At 33.4% G+C, this 12,213-nt stretch overlaps 1 protein-coding gene across 1 annotated transcript in view; it reads right to left on the reverse strand.

Moving 5' to 3' along the window:
• Window positions 1-12,213, reverse strand: part of LOC140449072 (uncharacterized) — a 121,638-nt gene that overhangs the window by 2,862 nt on the left and 106,563 nt on the right. Inside the window, exons 7-8 of the mRNA XM_072542215.1 lie at window positions 9,104-9,316; window positions 2,850-3,095 (exon numbers count right to left, since the gene is read on the reverse strand). Coding sequence (XP_072398316.1) covers window positions 2,850-3,095; window positions 9,104-9,316 — 459 coding nt within the window. The remainder of the gene's footprint in view (window positions 1-2,849; window positions 3,096-9,103; window positions 9,317-12,213) is intronic.

A 12,213-nucleotide genomic window follows, 5' to 3' on the forward strand; every position in this document is an offset into this window, starting at 1 on the left:
GAGATAGGTTAAACTTCACCTAATGGGTCCATCCAAAAGTCTTACAACCCAACTTTTCCTTCTAGACCGTAGAAGATTCTCTCTGGTAGTCAGTATGCTTGCTGGCCACTATAGACTCAGGCGGCACCTTTATCTGCTTACATTAATAAATAGCCCACGGTGTCGTGTTTATATTGTAGAGGAGGAAACCTCCTGTCCAAGGTTTCCGGTCTTGTTAGAAAATAATCAGTGAATTTTGGTTAACATGGCCGTATAGCCATATAAAAAGAAATTTTAAAACTTCTGTTTTACAAGTTTAAACAAAATTAAAAAGTAGTAATGTTGATGATTAAAAATTTAGGTAAAAAGCAATATACTTTAGTTGCTAGAGACGAAAATGCAACTGAACCTCTATATGTGAATGAGCTAAATTTTGCTAAGAATGTGAACTTTGTGACTCCGACAAAGCTTTCTAGTTCTACCCCCAGCTTCGGTCGGAAAAACATCGGTTTACCTAGAATATATACGCGGTAGAAATAAATGTTTTAAATAAAATATGTAGGTGAGATAATTTGAACCAATACGTTTATTAGCAATTTTTTTTTGTAGAATGAACCGTTCTCTCAGAAACAACTATTAAAGTGACCGGCGATTTTAAATGTCAGTTGGCGCAAAATTAATTTTTAAAATCAAATTTGTATTAACTCGATGGTAAAAATTATTTAACGTTTGATTAAAGTGTTATATCGACAAAAATAAAATGCAGTTTAAAATATTGCGTAATTTTTGCTATTTTTTTATGATTCTCGTGAGAATAATAAAATTTATCATTTCTATTGACATATAAATTCCATTATTAGAGCTTAGTCTTCAAAAGCTATGGCATGAAATGAAAGGCATTTACCTACAAATGCTGAATTTTAACATTCACATTACAAACAATCTGACAACTTAGGCTCTTAATTTCATTTAATGCCCTCTGCAAAACGTTTCCCGTGACGTGATATTGTTTGTAATGTGAAAGTTTAAATTCAGCGTTTATAGGCATATATTAAATGCCTTATATTTATTGCCAAAACTCACAATCGAACTTTCATGTTAAAGGTTTTGAAGGTTCTACCAATGGAAACTTTATAGCAACCGGTTAATGGAAGTGATAGATTTTATCTTATGAGAATCGTAGAAAATGACAAATTATTTGCCATTTATTTAACAGCTTTATAAAAACAAAACATGGGCGACAAGGATGTTGAGTTGGTAACAAAAGTTGACAATAAGGCGTAGAGTGAGAGCCAACAACCAAAAGATTAGGAAGTGGGGGGTTCTCTACCCATCTTCAAAAAGGGAGATAGGCGGGAATGGAGTAACTACAGATGTATAACACAACCGAGCATTGAATTCAAAGTGTACGAGAGAATATTACAGAAATGCCTTTTACATGAAGTTGATTCCAAAATAGAACAATCACAGAGTGAACTTGGAAAAGGCAGAAGCATCCAGGACCACATTTTAACTATCAAGAAATTAATACAAAATGCACGAAACTCAAGCATTGAGTTATTGCCTTATCAAAAGCATTTGAGAGTACTCCAAGGAAGATGATAGATATATGCTTAAAAATGAAAGGTGGTAATACCAAACTCAGGGAAGCCATTATGAGTGTATACAAACATGCAAGAAACAGGGTCAGAACTGATAATATGGAATCAGAAGAGTTTACAAAAAATAAGTGTTTACGTCTGGAGGAAGTCCTGGGCTCCATATTATTTATCATCGTCTTGTTTCATCAAAAATTTTTGGGAAATACACCGACGTACCAAGTCACCTAGGACTCGATAATATGGAAATAGTCCCACAAAGCTCAATGTCTTTTGATACCGTAGGTATTTGAAACGAGTGAATTTTCTCTCTAGAGGGAGTGTAAGCCGTAGGGCTAAATCTGGATTATAATATTCAAGTCCTGGGCTCCATAATATTTATAGAGTTCGCATATGCAGACGATCTTGGGATATTTAGAATAAACGATAGCCAACTGGTTACACACATTTAAGTCACTTTTTCCGAATTCGAGTCAAGGATCAAAATGTTCCCTTTTAGTTGTTAATATTAGTAAATCTTTAATTGTCTACATTATATAATTATTTAGTTTAACTTTTCTTCAAGTTTCAATATGTAAAATCATCGTTTTTCAACCTCTTTATATGAGGCTACATGCAAGTATTATTTAAAAAAATATTTTAATTCAATTAATCCTTTTCTAAAATTTTTACATTTAAGTAAACCAATTACAAATAAAAAAGTTTTTTTTATACTTCACAATTTTAGTCGAAGTGCAAAAAAAGACATGAGAATGACAGACGAGAGAAAATCGCCAAAACTGTTTTATATAGAAAGACCGTCGGAAAAAGAATAATAAGAAAAGTATTAAATCGATAACTAGATGTATAAAAAAGATCGAAAGTGATCGGAGAAGATAAGATGTATCAACTAGGGAATAGAAATACAACACTTTGGAAGTTTAAAGAAATGTTATACATTTTATATAGAAAAAAATTGTAATGTACAAATGCATACTCTAGAAGCCAAAAACTATTAATATTATTTAATAGATGAAGCCTATTCATATTTAAAAAAATTTAAAATCGATTGAAGCTAAGTGTATAAGTAACAGAAACTGAAGACCTTAAATGTTTAACGATATTTTGCTTTACCATATAAGTGGTTTACCAAAAAAAAAAAGAAAACACAAGCATCATGATAAAATATAAATCTAAAAATTAATAATAAAATTAGAAAAAAATCATTGGTCTGAAAAGAATGATTTCTAAGGCATTTTATATAAATATGTATGAACAAATTTTTTCCGTTACCTAAACATGCTCTAGGTCCTGCTCCAAAAGGCAAAAAGTTTATACCCTCCACATTTGATTTATTTAAAAATCTATCTGGATTATATCTTGTGGGATCAGGATAATATTTTTCATCCTGATGAATAGCATAGAAAGGTATATAAACAATAGTTCCTTTCTCGATAACAACATCAGTACCTGGAATTCTATAATCCTCAACAGCTTTTCTGTCGATTATTTGTAGAGAAACATATTTACGCAAGGTTTCTAAAAAACACAAACGAATTAAGTATAAAATATATTAGCAATTATTAATTAAAAATGTGTTTTATATAATTTAATAAAAATCATACAGGTATACTTAAATAGGCATTAAAAAAAATATAACAAAATTATGGAAGAGGTAAATGAGATATTGAAGTTTTGTTAAAGATTTCATAATTTTTCGGCTTCTGATAAAATCTACGTTTATAAAAGCTATATACAAATAAGCAATAAAAAAACTAATAAATATAATAAGTATAAGAGAGTATGCTTAAAAATGACAACTACAAGCTATACTGGGATCGCGCTGTGCTCACAGACCATATAGTAGCACATAATAGACAAGATCTCGTGCTAGTTAACAAACTATCGAAACAAACAACACTAATCGATGTGACGATACCTAACTACAATAATCTGCGTGTTAAGTACAACGAAAAGATCGCCAAGTACAGAGATCTGGAAATACAAATAAGGAGACAATGGAAAATGGAAGGTACCCAGACGATACCTATTATTATTTCTACCACTGGAGTCATTCCGAAGAACCTCCTAAAAAAAAAGCTGAGTCTAAATAAACATCTATATAAGATTATGCAGTAAGCTGTGCTAATTTCGACATCCAGACGCGTGCGAAAATTTTTGGGAGATACACCGACGTACCAAGTCACCTAGGAACTGATAACATGGAAAGAGACCCACAAAGCTCAATGTCTTTTGATACCGTAGGTATCTGGGACGAGTGAATTTTCTTCTTAGAGGAGTGGAAGCCGTATGGCTAAATCTGAATTATAATAATAAAAAATATATTTTATAATTTTTCCATAAAACTTCTTGGTTTTTATTCTTCCTCTTCTTCTCAGTTCAGACAAGACACTTTAATCTGTGGCCATAGTTATAAGAACTTTGTAGAAAAGCCTTATATTCTTAGTTATTTCCTTCCATTTTTTCTGGTTTTTTATTTTTTTCTTTAATCTTTCACGCATATTTCTGAGAAATCTTCATTTTTTCCTCTTTGGGGGCCAACCAATTTCCCAATTTCGTCCTACTACAATATTTCGTTTACCATTTCGGTTCTCGGGTAATTTAGCTACTTGGGTTCAAATTTTTGCCATAATTATTGGTGCCTCATACATCCTCATTATTTCTTCGTTTGTTCGTCGTCTCCGAATATTCTCTGCTATCTCTATTCCTTCGGAAAATTTTTTAGCACCTTTCTTTCTCAGATCTCTACTCCATTTTCTTTCTATTGGTTTATTATTCACGTTTCGCCAGCATACATTACCGTGAATTTTATTAAAGTCACGTTTTTGGTTTCATTATTGAATTTTGAATTTAGTGACGTACTGTGCTTTCCTTTACTAATCTTTTATCTGTTTATTTTCGTTTTTTACTGTATTCTTTGTAATTAGGTTACGTTAAGTAAAGTTAAATTAAATATTAGTGGACATTTAACCACTGTTACACTCGACCTGACGTGTCATCAGGTGTTTTTACATGTTTTGCTTCTCTAAGAGGTGTAGGTAGATGCGTAACAATATTTTTGCTTCTTGTTCGAACATTTCGAGCAAAAGTAAATTTTCTCCATCTACGCCAATCTTTTGCATAGTAATATAGACGTCTACCCTCTGTAGTGTCAGTGTCTGCTTCTCTTGAATCACTGTCTTTATTCTCTTCACTTGAAGCCTCAATGTCTGTTTCATGTTGACTAAATTCTGCATGATCTAAATCTAATAGTGAACTGTCTGAACCTTCAGCTTCTTCTTCGTCAGTTGAAACAGTCTCGTAAAGGTGTCGTAAATGTTCGATTTCCCTTTCATACGGATCCAGTTTATTTAACTATAATAAAATGTACTTATTGTAAAATATTCGTATTTTTTTTTTATTTAAACAAAAATGACCCTGCATCAACTACTAAGAGTTATTAGCAGGGGGTACAAACACAAATTACAAGTATTCAATTTTTTACAATGTATATATAACTTATTGTAAAATTATACTTATAATATTGTAAAAATTAATGTCTTTCAAATATTTCAGCACTTGGTTGAACTGGCAGCTTAGTAGATCCTTCATGTTGGTAGAGAGGTTATTTTTTTTTCTTTCTTGGGTGCATGTTTTGCATTCTAACAGAATATGTTTCACAGTGCTTTGTGTCTTGCAGTTGTGGCAGAAAGGGATGGCTTCTTAATTTATTAAGTGAATATGGGTTGGTATAGTATGTCCTAATCGTAGTCGAGTTATCATCACTTGTTTACAACGTTTGAGTGGGAGTGGTAAGGTGGTGCTGACAATTTCTATGACATCTTTTAATTTGTTCAGGTTCAGGAGTATAATTTTTTTAGGTTTATTATAGAATTCTCTTTGAAGTGAGTTTCTTGTATACACAGTATTAGTGGAGAATATTTTTGAATTAATAGTTTGAGTGATTCGAGGTGAGCGAAATACCCATTTCGGTTCCATTGAAGGATTAGTGATTTATCCATCGGATTTTTCAGTCTCTTCCGTTGAAGATGTGTGAGTGGGGTTAAGTTTTTTCTTTAATCTGGTAATATTGTTTTTTAATTTAGAGTTGTGAGAGTAACAATAAATAAAGTTAAGGATATCGGTTAATTCGGAAGGTTCATTTGAGTAGTTCTTTGAGATAGTTTCAGGATGTTTAGCATGAAGGGTATTAACTAGAAAGTCGCATATTTCATTAAAATTTAATATGAATGGGGGTGATCGGTTTTCAATTTTGTCTTTTATCAATTCTAGAGAACAAATAATGTCGTCGTTAGAGGTTTTGGTTTGTTTTTTAGGTTTTTTTAGTTTATGTGTGATAGGAGGAGTAAAGATTTGTGAGTCCGTTTCTGGGTTATTTTGGTCGATGTCAGGTGAGGATGGGATTCGTCTTTTAACTTGAGTAGATATTTGAGTAAGTTGTTTATTAATATTAACTGAAGGTTGCAGAGTTACAGTTTCAGCAGGATTATTAATATTATTTAGATTTGATGATATTGTTTCTTTTGGTAAGAAGGGTTGACTTGCGTTTTCTATAGTTTCAGTTATGCTGGCGTTCGTTTCCATGTTTTGTTGTGTTTCAGGATCTCTATCATCTATTTCAGGTGTCGTATTTGGAGAGGTTTCTGAGGGTACGGTTGAGGAGTTAGCAGTTGTTATGATGGGACAATCTGTATCGTTATGTCCAATAGTCTTGCACTTAGAGCAATTTAGTCCATCAATAGAGAGGAATAAACGATAAGTTTTATTGTGGAATACATTGAAGGAGTCAGGAATGGAGGTATTATCAAGGGGCGAAATAAATACTTGCCGTCTGAAGCTTAGGACGTGGCTATATTCGGTTTCTGCCATACAAACTCTTAAGAAAGTCATCTTGGAAACTGCAGCGATGCCTAGTTTTTGTAATTCTGCCTCAATGATACTGTTTCGAATTGAAGGACATGCGTTAGAAATTACAAGTCGTTGTGCTGGTGTGATTAATTATCTTATCTCTATTTCTGACTCATTTATATTAATATATTTGTAAGAATGAAGAAGCATATCGACTATGTTTTTGGTAGAGAGGTAGATACATATTGTGTTATTTGGAATTCTAGATGCAAACAAGACGTTACGTGGACCAACCAGTGATCGAATTGCTACGATGTAATTGTGGATTTTGATGCCTTCGATACTGGAGAGTACTACTGCTTAGTCCTCTGTTGGGTGTTTGAACGTATTTACTACATTGGAATAAGTATTTTTTGGTGTATTTGAAGTAGAAGTAGTCATGTTGTTAATTGAAGTCATTTTTATTTTGTTTCCCGCGTTGCCGCAGGTCCGGTCCTGTCACCGGCCAAAGAACCGGCGTGGATCAGTTCCGAACGGTTCCAAAAAACCAGTTGATAAAACCAGTAGGTTGAACTTGATTCGAATTGTATAGGTTATATATTTACTATTGTAATATCTTATATAAAGGTTTTATGTTACTCACGTCGGGTTGAGTTGATTGGCATTATCACTGCACTATTGTTTATTGATAGTATTTAAGGATATCAAATTTTTGTTCCGTATTTTACATTTAAAAATTGAAAAATAACAGAGCGGTTTAAAACGTGGTATAATCATGCCACTGTCAGGGCCGTCTAAATATTCGTAGTTTTTTGAAATAACATACCTACTTTTTTATGCCAAATTAACACCGCACATCCAGAGAAAACAATAAACCTCTTTTTATGAAAAATAACCATCACACTTCTACATCAATGTATTTCAGAATGCGAATTAATAAAAACCACTCCAGTTCACCTCGCCCCAGCTATACAAGTACATTTGTGGGAATCTCCAGATAACTTAATCTCCTGTAGAAAGATTTTAAAATACAGTAATTTAGCATCTGTACTATAGATCAGTGGTTCTCAACCTTTTCACCACTGAGGACCACTTGTACCTTTCAGAATTCTTGGCGGACCATTTAGATATTATTAGTAATATTTCCCAATAATAGGAAAAATGAGATGAAAACTGAAGTTTTACTAATGAATTTATTATTTACAAAATATAAAAAGAAAATACATAGTGAAAGAAAAAAGAGATATAAAAAAACAAAATAAAAAGTCATAGATAGCTCCAAATTAAGACGTTAATGACTCCCTTGGTCTTGCTTCTCACTTGAAAGTTTCTCAATATTTGGCTCGAAAAAAGTTAACGCCAGTCTCATGGGAGCATTTAAATTTAGCAACCTATTTCTATGTTTATTCTTGATGACATATAATGTTCAGAATGATGCCTCACGGAGATAAGTGGAATGAAAAGGAAGAATAAGTTTCAAAGCTTTTTCACTTAGCAGTGGACTTTCATCAAGTAATCCCATCCAAAAATCTGCAACATTTTCGCAGTGAGATTTTATCACTTTTAAATGATCATCGGATGAAATTTCAATAAGCTGTTCATTTTCATGAATAGAGAGAGTGTTATCGTGGGTAGCTAAAAAGGGATCAATCACCCACAGATTATTTTTCCTCACATCTGTATCAGCAGGGAAGTACTTCTCAAAGTAATCTGGAAGCGATTTAATGAAGGACTTAACCAGTGAATGTAAAACATCCTCATTTAAGCCTTCATTTTCAGAGATAAAATCTGAAAACAAGTTGAACATCCCAAACGATCCTTTTCCAGCTTCGGACTTCCATAGCAACATTTTTTTCTTACATGAATCAATTTTTTGCAAAGGTCAAATATGGTTTTAGATGGTCCTTGCAGGCCTAGATTTAATGTGTTAAGCTGTTTAAAAATATCTGTTAAAAAAGCTAACTGAGCCATAAATTCTTCGTCACGCAGTGTTTCCGCTAAATCAGGTTTTTTTTTTCATCAAGATACATACATACTTCTTCTCTAAGTTCATAAAATCTGGCTAAAACCCGGCCCCTGGACAGCCACCGAACTTCAGTATGTAGAAAAAGATTGAAATAAAGGGACCCCATGTCCTCGCATAACAAAGCAAATGATCTCGAATTAAGAGCATTACTTTTTATAAAGTTCACGGCCTTTACCACAGTAGTCAAAACCTTGTTTAGGTCGGGACTTAATCTTTTGGCAGCAAGCATTTCGCGATGAATAATACAGTGTGTTAAAACAATATCACGGTTTCCTTCTTTTCTTACAAAACTTGGCAAGCCTGTTTTGTGACCTGTCATTGCCGCGGCACCATCAGAGCAAAGTCCTACATAGTCTTTCCAAGAAAGATTTTTAAGTGTGAAATATCCGTCAATGGCCTTTGGCGGTAAATTCTTTTTTAAAGGGTAAGAAGGTATACAAAATAAAAATGTTTTAACGCTTCAACAAAGAAATTATTTATATTTATTAATCAGTAGGTATGCACTGATAGGCTTAACCCGTCCGATGGAGTGTTAACTAGTTTAATTTATTATTGTATTGCTTTTTATGTCTATGAAACTTCTTATTATTAAATAACAACCAATATCCATCTTTTGCTTGCCAAAAAAATTAATTCTTTAGATAGAACTTACCTAGTACACAAAGATGTAGATACTCCATGTCATTTATAGCCTCGTAAGTTAAACCACCATATTTTTCTACAACTCTTTTAATTTCCTTACGTGCTTTAGCTTGAATTTCAGGTTGAATAGCCAATTCATATAAGCAAAAAGATTGTGCAGAACTCATTGTTTCCGTTCCAGCTATAAAAAATTGCAGAGTATTGGACATAACTTCTGTCATTCCTAAAAGAAAATAATACATATATGATAAACGATATGATATGAAAAACGAATAATAAAAGTAAAATGTAATGGCATGTCTCGCAAAACAGACCACCAAAAAAGGTATATCGATGGAATGGCAACCGTATATACATATTTCTGACTATTGGTTGTCTTCAGTATGGTGCAGCCAAGTTAGAAAAGGATCATGTTAACTTGGGAAATGATCACTACAGGAGCAATGCGACTAATTTGTGACATTAGAGTTAGAAGACTCTGATGGCCTCCAGGGCAACAACTAACAATAACCACGGAGTAGACTACATCTGCCTAGAGAAAGGAACGACAAAAGTTAAAACGTTTAAAACAAATGGAAAATGATAATGCGAGTGAATAATAAAAGTAAAATGTAATGGCATGTTCCGCAAAACAGAAAACCAAAAGATGTATATCGATGAAATTGCAATAGTATATGCGTATTTTTGACTATTGGTCGTCTTCTCAGTACGGTGCAGCCAAGTTAGAAAAGGACCATGTTAACTTGGGAAAGGATCACTACAGGAGCAATGCGACTAATTTGTGACATTAGAGTTAGAAGACTGTGATGGTTTCCAGGGCAACAACTAACAATAAACACGGAGCAGACTACATCTGTCTGGAGAAAGGAACGACAAAAGTTAAAACGTTTAAAACAAATGGAAAAGGATAATGCGAGTGAATAATAAAAGTAAAATGTAATGGCATGTCTCGCAAAACAGAAAACCAAAAAATGTATATCTATGAAATTGCAACAGTATATGCGTATTTTTGACTATTGGTCGTCTTCAGTACGGTGCATACAAGTTAGAAAAGAAGAGAATGTTAACTTGGGAAAGAATCACGACAGGAGCAATGCGACTAATTTCTGACAGTAGTTGTTGCCCTGGAAACCATCATGGTTTTCTAACTCTAACCGCCATCGTTTTCTGTTCATCCATCGGTCGTACATTTTCTTCCCAGGTAACTGAAGACCTTTTCCTTTTTTTTTCTTTGTTGTGGTATGTAATTTAAAGATTTCTTTGGCCATCTTTAATCATTCATTCACTTCAACTGACCATACCACGCTAGTTGTCTCGTTTCAATTCTGTCTGCACTGGAATATACAGTACTTGTCTTCCTTCTAATATCTTTATTCCTGATAAGATCTTTTTGGGATACACCACACGCTCTTCTTAAAAAATCCATTTCTACTACTTCTATTCTTTTTCTATCTTTTTTCGTGATATGCTAAACTTCTGCCCCATAAGTCATAATAGGCTCTACCAAGGTTCGATAGATTGTCAATTTTGTTTCATGTCTAATGTCTTTAGACCATAGTAGCGAAGTTAGAATGTTTACCGCTTTTTTTTCTGCTGCGTTCTCTTTTCGATGTCTCTTTTGGTAGTGTCTTCTTTAGATATTATAGATCCGAGATATTTATAGTCTTCATTGCATGTTTTTGTGTTTTAATTTTTAACTCTGGATCTTTTCATCATCTCCTATTTTAAGATACTCTGTCTTTGACATATAAATATTAAGGTCCCATTTTTTATATTCTTTCTTTAGTTTTTTAAACATGTAGTCTATATCTTCCTCACCATTCGCTACGACTACCTGATGATCTACGAAAAATAAAGTTGTTAGACATTTACCACCGCCTATGTCATTTCCCATTCCGGATACTTGTTTTCTTCACTGTTCTAGCAATGATTCAATATATTTTAAATAAGGTCGGAGATAGACAACATCTTTGTTTAAGCCTCTTTGTTATTGGAAATGATTCAGATATAAAGTTTCTTCCTTCTTTAACGACACTTCTTACATTTTTGTATATATTTGCGATAGCAGCCACATACTCTACTAAGACCTACTTTCGTCAATGTTTTAAACAGTTTTTTCAAAGGTAACGTATCGTATTCCTTCTCTAAATCTACAAACAGTAGGTGACTAGATAGATTCCTTACTTTCCGTTTTTTAATTACCTGCTGCAGAACGAAAATATTATCTGTGCATAATTCTCCTGCACAAAGGAAGATATTTTCAGGACATCCTAGCAAAAAAATTTTAAAAAACGGCTTAGGCTTAAAATAAAAAAACTAACAAAACCTAAACAACCCGGGCACGTAGGGGCCAAACCTTTAAGCACCAAGTCTCCGAACTGGACGCAGTCCTGAGCGAGGCCTGAGGCCCAAATAAGCAATTATAGTTTTATGAAAGCAAGTCATAAGAGAAAAATAGGAATAAAGCGCTTAACGCTAGCCTGAATTTGAATCGGTTAGTGAACCATGTTGGAGTTCTGTTACCCAGAACTTCCACACGAAGAGCATTTGGCTAACAGTTATGCCCCTATCGCGCATTAGAGTCTCATAGGGGAGGAAGGAATAGTCTAACTAATTGGAGAGCAGTGGAGTAATTCCTCTTTATACAATAATTTATATACCTCACTCCAATGAATTTGTGTACCCGAAAGTAATTTCAAGGGGTCAACAAGTCTCTCAGCCTGGGTTCAATTAAATTGCTTGCTTAAGCGACATACTCAAAGCGTGCGTCTATACTTCAGTTTATTAAATGTAGAAAAATGATGTGTAATGACTTTGAAGCTGATCTTTAAATTAAAATAAAATAATGTACTTTTTGCATGACATATATGTCCAATAAAAAAACCGAGGTGTACAAATTCTATAATATGTAAACCGAGGCGTAAAGAAAGTTTTTTTTTTATTTTCTACCACCATAACATATTGCAGAATTCTACTTGAGAATCAAATTGTGGTGGTTTTTTAGCCACATACTCCGTTGGCAATTTGTCTTCCTTGCCATTAAATTTTGTTTCGAAGGTTATTATTATTATTAGGAAACCACTAACAAATCAGGGCTATAACATAAATGTCCCACCAATG

The sequence above is a fragment of the Diabrotica undecimpunctata genome, chromosome 8 (genome assembly GCF_040954645.1).
Source record: "Diabrotica undecimpunctata isolate CICGRU chromosome 8, icDiaUnde3, whole genome shotgun sequence".
NCBI classification, from domain to species: domain Eukaryota; kingdom Metazoa; phylum Arthropoda; class Insecta; order Coleoptera; family Chrysomelidae; genus Diabrotica; species Diabrotica undecimpunctata.